General features: G+C 37.3%; 1 protein-coding gene across 5 annotated transcripts; it reads right to left on the bottom strand.

Annotated features, from left to right (window-relative positions):
* Positions 1-193: 193 nt before the first annotated feature.
* Positions 194-14,677, bottom strand: LOC112559877 (male-specific lethal 3 homolog). 5 transcript variants are annotated; one of them, XM_025231343.1, is made up of 13 exons: positions 14,017-14,212; positions 13,646-13,769; positions 12,054-12,136; positions 11,349-11,441; positions 10,855-11,008; positions 6,709-6,753; positions 6,115-6,216; positions 4,786-4,937; positions 3,967-4,113; positions 2,814-3,093; positions 2,037-2,406; positions 1,451-1,535; positions 194-1,169 (listed from the first exon to the last, which is right to left on the bottom strand). In XM_025231343.1, the coding sequence occupies exons 4-13, from the start codon at positions 11,378-11,380 to the stop codon at positions 1,133-1,135; spliced, it is 1,404 nt and encodes a 467-aa protein (XP_025087128.1). In that variant the 5' UTR covers positions 11,381-11,441; positions 12,054-12,136; positions 13,646-13,769; positions 14,017-14,212; the 3' UTR covers positions 194-1,132. The 5 variants fall into 5 exon arrangements, with proteins under 5 accessions (XP_025087128.1, XP_025087125.1, XP_025087129.1 ...); XM_025231340.1 differs by lacking the exons at positions 13,646-13,769; positions 14,017-14,212 and adding an exon at positions 14,404-14,677; XM_025231344.1 differs by lacking the exon at positions 13,646-13,769.
* Between the last annotated feature and the right edge of the window lie 3,586 nt (positions 14,678-18,263).

Raw genomic sequence — 18,263 nt, 5'->3', positions numbered from 1 at the left:
TTATACTTCCACGAAAAGCAACAATACACTGCACTTTAAGGTGATCACGTTCACACTATAGATTTTAAGAGACATGCAGTTTTGTAGACAGAACCTCATACAACACCAATAGTCAATATGAATCACCACTGTCAACAGGACCTTTAACTCCATCCATTCATCCCAACACCAAACATGAGTAACACCAACAAAATTCATTGCATGTGTCTTTACTTGATATAACCATGCTTCATAAAGTGCACATAAGACTTTCTGTTAGCACTTAAAAACTTTCAGACATAATGATAATAATGAGTTCTGTGACAGTATAAAGCTATATTGTTTGGTAGTTCAAGCTCTGACTTTTGACCTGAAACATAGGTTCTGAGCAAAGACGAATTTAGGAACTCTGAAAATCCTGTATACTTGTTTGGAAACAGATACCCACATGTTTACACCCAAAATCATGGATTTATAAACCTGGAAATGGAGCAGCCAAATAATTCTGAAGTTTGAAGAAGAAACCAACCAGATGAAATATCTTTATGAAAACAAATCCATGCACTAGCAAAGACTAGATTTTAAATGCATCCATTACAATATTCTGCAATTGGCTGTATTGTTGCAACCCTGAGAAAACACAAACCATGGAGCCTCATGTACTTATGACCATACTCATATATCAATACCAACAGTTCCAGTTTGTGGGCTGCTGCTCTCATGTTTGTCTTCAAATCTTGATGGCATGTTGAGGAATTGGGCTTATCTTCACCACCAGAATCTAGATTTTAAGTCTCTGAATGGCTAGCAGGGCAGAAAATATGTTTCTTATAAAACGATAAAGCTCAGTGCATGAGAGTATTTCCCCAGATCTGGATGAATATTCCCTTCAATTCTCAAGATACATGCCTACAAACTTCACCATGCAGAGTCAACACCACAGACTAGGGCAATGCCTGGGTGCATTTACATTGTAAAGGTCTCTGTGGGAGAACTGGGAACAGTGTTAAAACAGTTGAAATTTTGACTTCCTACTGCACATGGTGATGTTTAGAGGTTATATCACAAGAAGGGAAATGAGTACTTTTTAATTTACCTATTATTAGAAACAAAATTTGAAGCCCACCAATCTTTTAATAAGAAGTGTGTGTTCTTATCGATAGAACTCTCCCTGATGCTCAATCAGATACCTGCAGACAAACATGTCACAGTTGTTAGATGAGTAATAATGATGCCAAGCCTAAAGTCTATACAAAGAAAAATATACTGATTTACCTGTGCAAGTATCAAGTATTTGACTCACTGCACCTAGATGCATGTGCCCACACACACATACCATGAAGTAACACAACTTACCTTTCCTGAAAATGCAGATCTACATGAATACACACTACTTGGGGAAAACAAAATTTGTTGAGAATTATTGTAGTGTGATGACATGTTCAGCAGATAGATAACTTATGAAACTTACTGGAGACAGTGATGACACAATTTCACTAGTACTTGCAGCTTGTTGGGGTCAAAGGGCATGTGATTCAGCAACTCTGGCAACTTAACTGTAACAAGAGTAGCAAAGTCTGTTTTTCAATCTGGTCTACAAATATATTTACTTATTACACACACACATATATATATGTATAAAAATTAAACTACACACCAATATGAGGTACAAGGCAAACTTACAGCATGGTGTATTATAACACAGATTTCCAATACCAGTCGTTGGAGCTATAAACATTAACAAGAACCTACATGTTAAAACCTACATTGCTAACTCTCCCTAGCAATAGCTAAACAGTATATATGCTACAAATAGACCAGTGGCTGTTACAATGATTTGGCATGTCCATCTTAACTATCACATCAGCTCCAAATTTTTATCCTGGCTTGGACAGCAATGGTGAAATGGATTCCTCTTTTAATTACTGTATTTTGAAAGCTGCATTTCTGAATTCAGCAGCTGCTGGTTCTCCCTGATCATTAACTAACCCTAACCCTTAAAATAATCCCACAGACATTCAGTCAACAAATTTTAATGTTAAAAAAGTGTTTATTACCAAATAAGCGAAGCAAGTGCTGTATGCCATACACCTGTGATGGAGTCACTGGGGACTTCTTGCGTATCTCTGGGGGTAAAATCTGCCAGGCTAGAATGCTGTCTGCTAAATCTTCTTTTTTGTGCACTGTGCCTGTTTGAGATGGTGACTCTGTAAGAGGTTTGCCTGCTTCACAAAGCTGGCTGAGAGAGGCAGTGAGTGCACTAGCATCATTGCTATGTCCCACACCAGATGATGCTGAAGCAGGGGGAGAAAATTCTGCTTCACTATCACTCTGATCCTCCACTTTAACAGTGAGAATTCCTTCATGGTTTCGTCTGCGACGTATACGAGGTGACATTTTGGGACTTTGTCCACCATCTTGGGACAACTGAAAAATTTAATGCATGAGCAAATGTCAGATGAGTCAATGGTTGAAAAGTGCATAAAATAACTGCATAATGTGGATTAAAATAAGCTCCACAATTTCAGAAGTACTAGAGATACAAGCACTGACACTGGGAACTTAACCAATGTCTGAAAAAAATTCATTCCAGAATTATCTCTTGCTATTGGCTACATATCAGTAACTTCATGATCTGTTGCTTGAATTGACTGTACTGTTTTTCCTTCTAACTCAAGCTCATTTTTAATATTGTTGACACCTATTTCACATCTATTATTTTCATATTGTTGTTTACTGTGTTCAGCACATATTGTGAGAGAACTACAATAAATCAGAAAGCAAAACTTTACTTCTTGTTCCACTTATTATTATTAAATTTTAAAAACATGTACCTGTTTCTTTTGCCGTTTGAGATTTTTTGTGCCTGATGGTTCTTCAGGAGACCGCTGTGCATCTAGTGTATATCGTCGTGTCACCCTTCGTGGAACATCATCACTATTATGAACTGCATCACAATCATCCTCTTGTTCAATTTTCACTTGTCTGTGGCCAGACAAGTGGCGTTGCCGTGTGCTATGAGTTACATCTATCTCCTCGTCTTCCAACTCACTTTTTCCTTGTCGATGATAGTGTTTGCTGCCACTCTCATGCATCCCCTTGTCACTGTGAAGACTGATGGGATAGGTAAGCAATAGTAACTTTAAGGGATTCCAGTGTCATAAAAGATAGAAAACTATCTTTATAACCCACCTCCAGCCTCTCATGTATGCTTATACAAACTGTTATTCACTCTTAAGTTGATTGGTTTATTTAGTAGGAAAGTGCTTCCACCTTGAGGTGATTTCGCACTATGGGGAGAGGGAGAGGGGAGGAAACTGGAGTACCTGGAGAAAATCCCTGACACCCAGCCCTGCAGAGAGTGTCTCAAGATGAGATCTGAACCCTGAGACGCTCACTCCAGCGGTGACACAAGCGTTTTAACCACCACACTACTAGGCACCCTATTCACTCTTACAAAAACTTAGTCTTTTATTTTGTGCATAGTTAAATCCTTCTTGGTTTTTTATTCTCAAGATGGACATGCTTTTAAAGTGCAAATAGCAGTTTGACAAGTGACTGATGAAAGTCATATCAATATATTTATGATAAATAAATGGTTTGCATAAGGGGAACTAGAAAAGTTTTGGTAAACTATTTTGCCAACAAGATTTACCTCCCTTTGATCGTGGCTTGAACAACTTGGAAAATGCACTACCAGATGCCAAAACAATCAGGACTTTATGTTAAGAACCAGGATTATATTTTACATGGTGTAGCTATTTTGTTCTTTTATGAGGTGTACTATTGTCTTATCTATATGATTTTGATCTTTTGGTGGAATGAATGATTAAAGTATCAAAATTTAGTGAATATTTAGGGTACATGATAAATGTTAAATCCTTTGTAATTTTTCCTTGAGTGATATTTTATGGAAATAAGCAAATTGCAAAATTTTATGCATTTTGGGGGTAAATCCAAATTTATGCAATGTATTATTATGTTTACCTGTCCTGAAAATGAAGGTCTGCAGCAATGGTGTGCTTCATAATGTCTTCATACTGTTCTTGTTCTGTGGCATACAGGAGAATTATGGGAAGGGTGAAATCAAATAAGATGCGAAGCCCTTCTACCACTTCTTTACATAATGAAACCCTGCACAACATAAATTGCATTGGCTCAATTGCATTTGTGAAGAAAACTATTATCAATTAATTTGAGTCTGATCTATATTTATTGGCAACCTAAATTTTGACTGTTTACCAGCAATCCCCTTGAAATATAGGTGGTGACAGGGTAGAAATGAATCAATAAGAAGCATAAAAAATCTTAAGACGTGAATGAGGCCAGCTGATGGTTGATTCCTTTAGACTTTATTCCAAGTTGCAAAGTTTTTTGTTGTGCCAGCGATTTAACAACATAAGAAATCAAAGAGATAAATCTCACAGTAACTAGTGACAAATCTTACTTATCCATCAGTAACTATTTCCAAGATATCACAAGAAACAACAAAATGAATCATAGCTTCAAGAATGCAGACTTCCAATCACCACAGTATATAATGATTTATTTTCACTGTATAAAAAACTGCCACGTAGAAACATATGATAATCAGCTGTGATTAACTATTTATGATTATCTGTCTGATTTTGCAAAGTAAGAATAATTACAACAAATAATTTCATGCATTTTTTAAACTTGCAAGCAAACTGTAAGAGTTGGCAAGCACAGGTGTGTTGTATCTCGAGATGTTCCAGCCACAGAGTTCTTCACAGTGATTCCACTGCATTTCAAAGATGAAAAACACTAATGAAAAATTCTACTCACAGGTGCTCAGGTGGTATTTTGATGTTCTTTTCAACACGACTTTTGTCGCGGTCTTTTTGCTCAAAGGATTCACACAGATAATTGATGCAAAATGTTTTCATGAATCCTTCCAGAATATCCAGGACACAAGGTTTTGCAGGCAGCAAGCACAGCTGTAGCCATAATAAATAAAAATAACAGTAATCTAAACAGAAAGATTATGAAGAAATACAGTGATACCTCGGTTCTCGAACATAATTCGTTCCGGGAGGACGGTCGAGAACCAAATTGTTCGAGAACCGAAGCAATGAAACCCATAGGAAATAATGGAAACTGGATTAATTCGTTCCAAGCCCCAGAAAATGCCTATTTACTGGCCTAATTTGTATATAATATGTAGAAAAACATGAGTCTCAACAAGAAATAAGAAATAAAAGTGTATTTATTAAAACAAACAAAAAAATAAAATGTACTGTACAGTACAGTAAATTGTGTTTCATTTACTGTACCTGTACCAAACTTTATGGCAGGAGGGAATGAATGTGGAGGAGGGAAGGGGGATGGTTATTGTTTTGAAGGGGAGTCTCTTCAATAAAAACAGAGGGTAACTGCTCTTCGGGTGTTTCTGTTCTCTGTATCTTTTGCTGAGGAGAATCGGAATCTTGCTCTGCAGTTGCTTGTCTGATTTCTTTACGGAAGAATTTGTCAATTGTTTGCTGTTTTTTTTCTCCTTTGCAAAATTTTGCGGAAAGTGGACATAACATTGTCATTAAAAATGTTAACTGCTCTATTTGCTACCACTTTATCAGGGTGATGTTGTTCAACAAAATTTGCGATTTCTGCCCATTTTGCACACATTTCATGACTCTCTCCACAAAAACGTGACTCTCTCTCTCTCTGCACTCACACTGATGACGCAAGCAAGGCGCGCTGGGCCGAATGAACGCCATTCGGCTCATCTCGGCTCATCTCGGACGTTCGGATGTTCGAGTTCCAAATATTTGTTCGGATTCCAAGACAAAATTTTCTCGAATTTCCTGGTCGAATACCGATTTGGTCGAAAGTCAAGGCGTTCGAGAACCGAGGTATCACTGTATATTGATTCACTGTAAATGCCAACTAAATAACTAGTCTAATGCTTCCTAATTACTGCTGTCTATACGTTTGCTCATTTGAAACATTCAAATGTAGACAAGCTAATTTATGCTGGAGATGTGTCAGTTTAGATCATACTTAAAACCAGAAAACAAGATGTTTGTGGAGAATATCATATTTGAAACAAGCATAAGTGACAGAGTGTCCGATCCTCCCCAAGCCTAAAAAAAAAAAATATATTTGTTAATAACTGACCTTGCTTTTGACACTGACAGCTATGTAATCCTCTTCTAGGTGTGCCTTAAGAATCTCTGGAATTTCCATGGAAACAGGAGCTCCCATCTGCTGCTTCTGAGGCTTGACAGAAAAGACAAACAAAATTTAATATAAAAAAAAATCTTGAGAGTAGCTGCACTTATTAATTTAATGGCGAACTTCACAGCAGCTTAGTCTGCAAACAAATATTTTTTCCTGGTAAAAAGACAAGCAAACTGCAACAAGATTCTGGAACATGACATGCTCAATGAAAATGTACCAACTGCACCTCAGCTCTCCTGTCAAGACTACTTCATCATTGCCTCAGTGTTCACATGACACTCAAGATCAAGCATGTGATTGCAGATATACTGTGGTATGAATGTATGTACAAACACATCTCACAATGCATCGCACACAAAATAATCATTATAATTTCAAGCAAAAACAATGTGTTTATTGTTCAAATTTAATGGTAATAGAATTTGCTGCCTATGTAGTATGAAAAATATTTTGTTAATCAAATAAGTTAGAAATATTTGATTTTAAATGTCTTTCTATTATTTTTTTTTTTCCTAAACAAGCAGAACTCACCATTTTTCTCCTAGTTCTGCTCTTCTTGCCATTCTCTGGAGAATTCTGTTTAAAAATTCACTGTTAAACTTGGCACATATAGGACTGAATTTAGAAGATCATGCAATTTCTTCTTACAAATAAATCCATATGCACACGCACGTGTGATTGCACACACGTTTATGCATACGCATACTTGCGCACAAACACACACACACATACCCACACACACTTGCAATCTTTTGAGGAAAACCTGGAAACTCATGAAAGAAAAACACACACAAAAAAAAAACAAACCCTGTCATCCAAACGCAATCTTGTTTTCACAACAAAGGTAATTTAAAATCTCAGATAGCAGCTTTGTCACTTGGAGAATATCACCAGTTGATAGTTGGAGCATATTTTGTAATTAGTGTTTCAATAACAATAACTCTTGATCTTTCCCATAAACGCAGGTCATGTTATTTGACAACAAGGATTGCACCATTCACTCAAAATCATTTTGCAAGAAATTAGCCATTGAAAGGGAAAATGCTGGTAGGCCAGGACGGACTATTCTTTTATGTCGTCCATTTGACTACGCTCAGGCACTGTAAGAGCTTTTTGGTGGAGGCAAAACAGAATTTTGCTATATTCCTCCATTTTAGTAGTTTTAATATGTGTATTTTCTTACAGTTTTATCAATAAACAGGAGAAACAACTGAAATAAAATCATGTGTACACACACTATATACATATCAGTGTTCAAAGTATTAACATAATACTCTGTTAAAACAGTTGTAAAAACTATTAAATAATTTTCTTAAAGTTTTCCCACATGCAATAAAAAAAAAATTCCTTTCTTTGCCTTCTTCCCCTACAAAACCTCCCCTTTACACTCTTAGAATGCTTAAAATTTGTTTTTCAAGAAAATTTCTGATAATTAGTGTGTCATGTTTGTCTCAGCCACAGTTTTGTTTTAATACAATAATACACATGATTACAACAAAGACACAACTTTCTAATTAATAGCAGTGATTTAAGAGGAAATAATAGTAATAAAATAAGAATGACATAACTTTCATCCAGGATAGTGTACTGCTACAAATTTCTTCCATACATGCACAAGCTTTTTGAGTGCTGGCTGATCCCAAATCCTTGGGAAAAACATTCATGTGATTTTGAGTTTTAAATGTTTGGTTATCATGTTATTTCCACTATTGGCAGTTTCAAAACCACACCTGAAATAGTGTGCAAACATTTATCACAAAGAATATATCCAATACCTAAGTAGCTAATTCTCTGTCTTCATGTGAACATAAAAATAAAAAGTCAAAAGTCCTGTGCAAAAAGTTTCACAGTTGCCAACTGATATGAATAGAACCAAAATTAATTCTCTTGTCCAACTTTTTTTCAGTTTTTTTGGGTGCAAAATAAAACAATAAACAGGCTGCAGAACTGTGTTGGTGATATTGTTTTGAGAACTGAAAGGTGGGCAATAAATCACAAAAATGTGAGTGGTGGTGTTGTCAAGAAATAGATTAACATGAACAAGTTTGAATGATGGGTGGGCAAAGGAGGGACAGTGGTAAACATCAGGCAGCTAGCTAAAGGTGTCTGAAAGATGACTGCTAAACCTCCACTGAAACCCTGACCACGAAGATAAGACTTCAGAGAATGTCCATCTGGGATCAGATCAAAGCAAATACTGTCATCAACAGATGAGACTTGAGAGAATGGCCAACTAGGGTTGGATCAACACAAAAACTGTCATCACCAGATGTACCAAGTCAGATCTTTTAATGAAAATATCCATGTTGTTGTCATGAAGTGTATTCTCCTTATCTTGTTTTCTGCCTATAGCCAAGAAACCACATTCAGCATTAAAGATAGCAGCATAAAGTGCAGGGGTCATTTGTGGATAACAGCATGAGGAAGAAAGAGACCCAACAGTAGTAGGAAAATGACACAAGGTCAGTACAGATAGCTGAGTCTTTGTAAGCTGCAGCTTGCACTGCTTTGTACAATCTTTGGAGCTATCAACTGAAATAAAATTGGATTTGTTTGATTCAGCAAGTCGGAAGCTTGTCAAGTTGCAGGAAAAATTTTATATAATTAAGATCAACACAAACAAACTGAAGGATGAAGAACATAAAACAAAATTAAATGCAAGCATTCACTTCATACACAATTCAAAGTGAAAAAAGACACAAAACACATTTGAAAAGGAATACAAATGGTGACAAGCATTCACATTTTTTAAGAAAGAACAATTACAAGAACAAAGCTTATTAGCCAGTGAGCTTGTTTACCATACACCATGGGTGCCCAACTTGCATCCCGCAAAGGTAACTCATCCTGTCTGCTCATTTTAACCAGACACAACACATAATTTCAGTTTTAAAGTAATGATTCTGGCAAAAACTGCCATGTTCTGGCCCCTGAGATTTTATATCATGTCCAGTGCGACCCTTGGGTGAGAAAAGGTTGGGCACCACTGCCATACACCATCACTGAAGAGTTAGCACAAATATGTGTTAAGTGCAGGGAGTGTTAAAGTGAGGGCACATAGTCAACCTACCCTTAACGATATATATATCCCAAACTTTCTTCATGACTATTTTACTATTTTGCATCGATTAAAATTAGGTCCAGCCTTTGTAAAGTCATGTGACTGAATCTGTATAGCTCCACTCACCACTGGTAGCACATTGGTTGAAGGGAGCATCAACATCTGATACTTGTTGCACAGACATAGTGAACCTAGCAAAGCTAGCTAATCATGCTGAAAGTGGTTGCACAGCAGCTGCTATGAGTTAGTGAAGCAAGCTGCTAGCCTAGCAAAGCTAGCAGCCCTCAGAGGCCTTACACTTTGAAATCAAGATGGTGGAAGTAGTCCCAGGTGTTAAAATTAAGGATTGTTTTTTCTCAATGTATTTGCTAATCAAGAGTTTTGAGATCATGTACACTTGGGTTGGGAAATATCATATAAGGTATATAAGGTCCTTGAAATTATTTTGCTCTGGCCCAGCCAAGGCAACCACAGGTGGAACTTGAAATTCAATAAATCCAGCAGCTTTTATGATAGCAACATAAATTTACATTAACTGAATAGTGTATATTTTGAGGGACAAGAATATCCCATTACAGGATAGGCAGGACATATGCAACTACAATTTGTCGATGCAATTTATGTATCAAACTAGCAACTTTTATTAAGTCTTTAGTCTTAAAAAAGAAACAAATACCATGAGGCATTCAAATTGTAGTCCAACCATTAAAATAATTTCATCACTCCAATAAAAGAAAATTATAACAGGTATTTTAAGAAGTTTATTAACAAAATAAAAATATCCCTTTTATTAAAAATAGGACTTTTTCTGCAAACACTTGTGTCATCCCAGTTTTTAAAATGTTTACATGAACTTCCACTATGATTCTTCAATTCAGTTCTAGACACTATTTACATTCGAAGCCTCATTTATCTACTATACCTGCAACAAGAAATTTGTGGCTGCCATTATCATCACTCACACAAGTAATTCTTCATTATTATTATATTCCCCTAAAACTGTCATGCTTTGCATGATTTGTTTTTCATGTGGTTCGCATCTCCAACCATCTTGAAGCCTCTGTCTTCAAGCTATGGTGCAATGCACAGGGTCTGCTAGCTTTGCTCATCACTGCATTTCTTACTGCCGGCTTTGCTAGGTCCAGTGCAAAATACATCTATGGCTCCTGAGAGTCAATTTCAAAATGGTACAGCACCATGTGGCTGCTGATAATGACAACACACCTTAAAGAGAGGTAGAGCTTCTGTAAGTGATAAGAATCACCCAAAGCAGTTTTTGTTATGATTAGTAGCTTGTTTTTTCCCAAGGATATAGAGTCTCTAATTGTTAGACTCTCTAGAATCAGGAGTGGTGAATATAGTTCATCCACATTTCACATGCCATGTTACTAACTAGGACCATCAACTATACGAGTGAAAGTGCCATCATAACCTATTAGCCTATGGGCTTAATCAAGTACATATGTGGATACACTTTTATGTATAAAAAATAAATTATGCATGAAAAAGGGGACAAATAACGTCACACCTTTTTGATTCTCATACATTAAGCCTATATATATATTTGCATAACTTTATCTGTACAACTACATAAACACACTAGTTTAAAATGCTACCTGTTCTGGCTCATCCTCCCCCTCTGTCTCTGACTGATCATCTTGGCTGCTACTCCCTTCACTCCAGCTGTCACTGTCAAATGAGGAGGGTGTTCGTATTCCAGAAGCTTTCAGTATTTGCTCAATTTTACGACGTCGGCGGCTATTTTTGTGACTGTGAATGTGCAAGGAGAAATTTAGATTACACTGTATGTCCTTAGCCACCACAGAAAAATAAAACAAACAAATCAAAGTTTGCTCCAAGGAATGTGTAACAAGTAATTTGTGTCTTATTATTTAGAAAGTCAAAAGCAAGTTTTGTTTAGATTGTAACACAACTGAGACATACATAATATACAAATATAAGTTTTATAAATCTAAATGCATAGCATACAGCGTTATATAAGGTGTTATATTGGTGTTTACAAGTCTCCTCTCTGTGTTACTGATTGGTAGTGTAAAACTTCAAACCCTCCCCATGCATGCCAATAACAAAAAAACCCAATAAACCATACTATTTTTTAGCAGTCTCCGAAAGTCTCTTCATTAATGCCTTGTTTTCTTCTGTTGCTTTCAGTATGAATGACTCCAAAACCAAACGATCCCAGCTTCATGAAAAAGATAAGAAGAGATTTCTTTAGATGATGAGAAGGATATATCAAGCACATAATATAAGTAACAGCAGATACAGTGGGTGACCCAGGCCACCTCAGGCTAGTACAAGATCACAGTCAGTAGAGTTGATCAAGTAAATGATATGAGGAATGAATGAGTTGTGGAAAATAAAAAACAATCTTTGTTAAACTTTGAGGTTTTATTCTTTGAATTGAAATATATCAATATCTGTAAAATCCTAAAAAAATTAATTTTAATTTACAGCTCCTTTAACAACTGATGCTTTTTAAATTTCAATGGACACAGTAGGGACAAATTTCAGTCACCATCTGTCTGACACTGAAATGGCCACAAACAACTGGCTAAAAGGTGTCAAAAGTAGCACATTCATAAGTACTATTTCTGCCAGCATGTATAATCAAAACCAAGAAAAATTAAACAAGATGCCAGTTAGGTAGCACAAAAAGTAGTACTTCTCAAAGATGCATGGAGCAAACCTATCATTAGTATCAACAAACATGACCATTTAAAAAAAAGCTAAAACAAAATAAAAGTGAATGATATAATCTATTACAAGTGTTACTGTATCTTCAGTCATTACATACCTGTTATTCCAACCCTGGAAATGCACTAAGTATGCTGCACATTTTCGCCCCTGTTTGTCTTTTGAAACTTGGCAATCCAAAATCTATTGACAAAATACACAAGAAAAACTGGTAAACAATTATTATTTTGAGATGCATATAACTACACAAATCTGTGTTTTTTGGAAGATTTCTTGGTTTCTTACATTTAAAATTAAAATGAGCCACAGTAGCACATGCCTAAGGTATAAAACCCATGCCTGTGTTCTGCATAACAGTGTCATAATGACAAAGGCTCTGTGGACCAGATCTTCATGGACATAAGCAGCCAGTGGCTCTTCCAAATTAGACTTTGGTGGTGACCAAAGAAAGTGCTAAATTTGAAAAGGCAGTTGTTAGCATCCCTGTATATTGCACTGCTATTTAAGATGATACTGCTGAAGTAACTTTTAAAAAAGTGATCCACAGCATTATGTTGGTGCCTGGTGATGTGCACTTCAGTTAACTGTTCAATTAGCTCAAGTGGCAGAGACCTGGGCCTTACCATAAGCCAGAAGAAAACAGAAATAATGTACCAAAAGCCTTCACAAGCCAAGGACAAAGCACCACAGATCTCAAATGAACTCATCTAACTGAAAAGTACCATGAGAGATTTTTCATAAAACTATACTTTAAAATACAATGTAGCCTTCATCATTTTTTTTTTGTGTGTGAGGAAAGTTCATTCATATTATAAAGATGGCCAATAGCACCTTAAAGGACCAGAGGGATGCACACTTTTTTTCATAATGATTGAGTAAAGCCTGGTAAAAAATACTATTTAACCAAATAAAGGTGAATACCACTCTTCCATTCTCAAGATGTACACCTACAAACATCACCATGATGGAGGCAATCTTTATATCCCTACTATGACAGCATTCAGTTGTACCAGTCCACTGCCTCATCAGATGTTACTCGTCTTGTGACACACATTAGAGGGTTCGGGAAGGTAAAGCAGTGAGGGAGAGGAGACTGGTACCAGCCTCACAAGAGCTGGCCCTGAGATAAGTGAGGGCTCCAATACTTAACTCCCCTATGACTGTAAGGACTACCTCTTAGAATGTCACTGACAAACACAAAAATTCTATGTGGATATGCAAGTGATGTAGCATTTAAAAACAACAAACATACAGACCAAGAGATAACCAACAGATTCTGCTATTACTTCAGAGACTACAGCTTGGGAGAAAATTCATAAACTTCTAAAGGGACTGACAGGAGAAGCATAGAAAACTGGTTCGATGAAGCGTGTGATATTTCTTGATTGAGTGAATTACAATCTAACCTAGATATAATAAAGTTATAGAATATCCTGTACAGTTCCACAAATGTGGAAAATCCACGAATAACTCTGGGTTTCCCACACCCCAAAACCTTAACTCTTAATGCTGTTGACCATATTTTACACAGGAAAAAAGTAAAACAATACATCATGGATCACAAAATATATTCATAATACATGCATTTATAACTTTATTTAAACTATATAGTCATTTTCTCCCGTCAAAGATGTAGTACATGAAATTTGCTGTAGTAAATCAGGAGAAAATGAATTCACTGCATGCTGTTACCTCCTGAAGAATTTATTCTTGACGAAAGTACGTCATTCTATTCTTGTCATTATGAAGCATCCTGAGGTATTTTTTTAAGTTCCTTCATGACTGCTCATTAGTAACGAGCATGATTTGTAGGGTACTGAAATTTTTTTCACAAAAGTTGAATAACAGAAATTATGTGCTTGAACAACAGTATCAGGCAAAATTGTGAACAAACTGAGAAATATAGAGGTCAGCTGTTTAAACAGAAAGGAGTAGGATGTGGAGTTGGGTATTAACAAAATGCCTTTAGAACAACTTATTTCAGGAGGGCCCAATATGCACCATAAAACCGGAAACAAGTCTTAGCTCTAACACCAAACCCAACCCAAATCCTAACTCAACACCTTTTCCTAGTTTGTAACAAATGTCAAATATCCTGTCTTGAATGAACTGGGCGGTTGGAATATTTTAGTTTTTGCAGGAGTTAAAATTAGGCCAGGGTCATAGGAAAAGTCACGTCACTATACTGGAAGCCAAACATTAGTGTTAAGCACTGGTTAAATGAAGCGTCGACTGCTAGCCCCATCCAGTCAAATTTTTTCAAAGGTGCTAATTTTCAAGCTATTTTTTTAAAACTTAATCGACGGCAAAGTAATAATGTACTTTAGCAATAGCAGCAACAATGAAAACAAAAGCGGAAAACTAACGAGCCTCGCACAGCACAAGTAGTATTTAAAAAGTGCATAAGATTATTCTATCGTAAAGCAAAAATCAAAGCATGTCAGATGTACCTTTGCATCATATAAGACTCTGGCCTTTGTGGGATCGGGCTCAAAGCAGAGGACCAATTCTCCAACAGCGTACTCGTATTTCATTCCTCGTTTTGCCATATCTCTCAAAGTTCGGCCTAGTCTCTACCAAGTGGATGCGCGCGAAAACACAAGGCTGAGGTGCAAGTTATTCGGCCGATGGCAGACTTATTTTATTTTACATCATTACAATGATTAAAAAAAATTGTCTCAACGTTTTATTACGTAACAATTGAGCTCTACGTTAAAAGTTTTGACTGGAAAAGAAAACGGCACATTTTGTTTCATCTAAGGGGAATAATTCCCCATATGCAGATTGGTCCAGGAAGAAAGAGTAGCGTCCCTTAGTCTGAGCCGCTATATCACGTTTTGCCAAAACTCGCTGATCACCCGGTAGTAGGGGTTAATTAAAACACTGGCTTGTCACCACTGCAGAAAGAAGCAAGGATTCAGAACTCGTCTCGGACATTCTGTGTATGATACCCGGCCGGGTATTCTGGTTCTCTGTCCCCTTACTCACCCGATAATGCTGTCTGTCATGTTAACCATCAAGTACGGCGCCAACTGTTTACAGTATCCCTCATGCCTTCATCCATTGCATTACGTTCTGTGCCTGTACGTATCTCACCGTCCACTATCTGCTCATTTATCTTTGCTGGTCTGCGCAACGATCTGTCTTTGTCGTGGTGCTGCTCATTATAAATATATACCCATTATTATTATTAAGTGCGAAATCACCCCTGGGGGAAATACTATCCCACCAAAGCAACCAACTTAAAACACTCGCTTGTCACCGCTGCCGTGAGAGTCTCTGGATTTGGATCACGTCTCGGGACACTGCATATAACACCTATTCCAAAGTTTTCTCCGAGTACTTCGATTTCCCCCCTTCTCTCTTCATAGTCAGAAATCACCGCTAGATGGAAGCACTTTCCCATCAAACAAACCATTCTAGCTCAGAGCTTTACCCCCATAATGCGAAATCACCTCAAGGTTGGGAGCATTTTCATGCCAAACCAGCTGACGAGATTATAAGAGCAAAAAGATTCGTCGAGAGCGGTATTGAGAAATTGTAGTTTTGTTTTAATGAATGTGTTGCCTAATGATGATTACTCAAAATAATAATTTACGTACTCAGTGATCGAATCACCTGGTGTGTAGCCGAATCGACCAAAATTTCTATGTCTCTTGCGACCATAGACAATAAAGATGTCTTGTATCTTGTATCTTGTACTTCTACACTTGGTAAGATATTTTGTGGAGATTCAAATACAGCTTTTTCAGAGCTGTATTGTTAAGCATGTGGGTCGTAGCTCTAAAGACTTCGAAGAGAAGCATAATTGCCTTATGCGGCCATGAATGGCTGTGTGCCCTAATCACCAGGATAACAATCCTCAAAGAATTAAAACAAAATAGAGTCATAAATACGATAAACCATACAGTTTGGGGCAAACATAATTCTCATGATTATTGAATCAGCCTCACTATGCGTGTGCACTTCAATTTTAACATCTGGAAATAACTTTTTAAAAGTAGTTTTAACAATACAGAGGGAATGTACTAATTTAATGAAGCATGTACCAGCTCCACCTCACCAAACCTCTCGAAAAACTACGTGGTAGAAGTGTCAATGTTATTCCTTTCAAAGAAAATTATTCAAAGATGCAAAATAAAAGAATGCCTACATTTCTCGAGTTAATCTGCATCACTGCACATCATGCTGGCGGAGTGCTTGTGTTGGTGAAACAGGCTCCACAGATTATATTGTTTGAGGCTGTTCGCTTGTCTGCTAGAAGACCTTAATGTGTTGCCATTCTTAGGTCTGTTGTCTGACGTTCTTCGGGAATAGTTTTGTTCCGCAAAGATGTCAGCCTTATGAATTTGAAGTCATTTGGAGCCGTCCAGATCGAGGGCGTTGTTCAGTGATGCCCGTCATCTGAAAGTATTCCAACAGTCACTGAAAAACAAAATGGCTCATCCCTTCTCCCACCTCACAGCCGTCGAATATGTTTACTAGAAGTGTAGGGAGAAAGTCTGGTTCTCTAAGCCTAGTTACATTTATTTCACTGTGGTTTCTGTTATTTTTAAAAATGTTTTTAAAGTATTGTGCGATACTGTCAGACAAACGCATCATGAATTATCACTATGAATAAAATGATAATACTATTACATTTTAGAAGCGCATGATTCAAGTGAAGCACATACAGTAAAAGAAAAGCAAATATGGATTATTAATGTACAGCCGCACTCCACACGTTTCCATTATTGTTTTACTATAGGCGTTAATTTATAGTCGAAACATATATGCGAGCAATGTATTTTGTGTATCGCGTTGCTTAGCACCCACCTATGACAAGTGAAGCAAGATTTTGGCAAGTAAGTTTTGAGGAAACTCGAAGGAAATAAATATGGGTGTCATAGATTGTTTTTTTTCAAACCTGATTCTGAAACCGTTTTTTAAAGTTTAAAGTACTCTAGTGTCTTGTAATGTTGATTGCATGTCTTCGATTATTTATTTTTTTATTGCATGGAGCGGCGCACGGCGATATTAGCTGATATTTTTCGGTTTACAACAAATTAATTGAAATTTGCTGAGTTATATCTTAATGCATGCGTCTGAATATTCAAAAAATAGCAATGCACCGATGCAGAAACAGTTCGACTTCGACATTCCATCTAGGCAACGGGTGAAACTCTAACAAATCCAAGCATAATTATGTCGTCGAGATGATGATGATGATGACGATGATGACGATGATGACAACACGAATATAATAAGATAATTCTTTCTTTCTTCACTTTAGACATTTTTCTGTTTGTTTTTCTTCTTCTTGCGGTTGTTAAGATCCCAGTTTGGACTTGTGGACACCCGCTGAGACGAGAGGCGGTTGTGAGTGCCTGCAGTCAATAAGAAGTGAGCAGTGTGATTCCCGTGTGGCACAACAAGTGGCAACCAAAACCTATCGATAACTCCACAACAGTGCCCAGATCAAAGAAAACACAGGTAAGCACCAGATGGAGGAGAGAACGGAAGGGAGGAAGGAGGGGAGGGGGTCTCGAGAAAGGGGAAGTAGTGTACAGTGCTGTTTAGAGTGAGATGGGAGTAAGTACCTTTAGTAGTAGATGATCACAAGACAGAGCGACTTTGAGACTGACAGACAATTTGATGAGAAGAAAGGCGCGGGTGATAACAGACTGCAGTCTACGCTGAGCTAATGATCCGGCTAACGAGAAGAACGACGTGGTCCCTCGAGCGTCGCCCTTGACAACCAGACCCCTGCCTGGAGTTCTTCACTTCAAGCAGGATCCACGCTAGCGTCGAGGGCAATCCAGCCACCAGCGATCGGTTCGGCTTAATTTCCTCTCCCTTTATGTCTCATTTTGCAAATTCGTGTGGAGCCAGTCTGCCTGTTCTTGAATATCTTATTCGTGAGGTTATACGAGTTAAATCAGACCATACAACTAATGCAAACATCAATTTACAGCATTAGGAGTATTGAAATAGCTGCAGGCACACGACAGGGAGGAAAGGATATTGTAATCTGTAGTTGTGGCTGTGCTGGTGATGCTAAAGAAATATGTAATCACTGTTTTCTTTCGTTAGGTTATAATCAGACAGCGATATTATCAAGACAGAAGGCCTGTTTTTTCACCCACGTATTTTCGAGGCTCAAACGCATTATTACTGAAAAATCCCTAGAATACATGAAGGGAAATTAACCGAAACTAGAACAAAATGCTTCAACTACCAGACCATCTTCGACAGCATTTGCGTCCTTCACTATGATGATCTTAGAAGACGTTGCAAAAGAAATACAAAGTACGAAGAGATAAACATGGCT

Source organism: Pomacea canaliculata, linkage group LG3 (assembly GCF_003073045.1).
Source record: "Pomacea canaliculata isolate SZHN2017 linkage group LG3, ASM307304v1, whole genome shotgun sequence".
NCBI lineage: Eukaryota > Metazoa > Mollusca > Gastropoda > Architaenioglossa > Ampullariidae > Pomacea > Pomacea canaliculata.
Note: the sequence above shows the minus strand (reverse complement) of the source record. Positions and strands in the feature narration are given on the sequence as shown.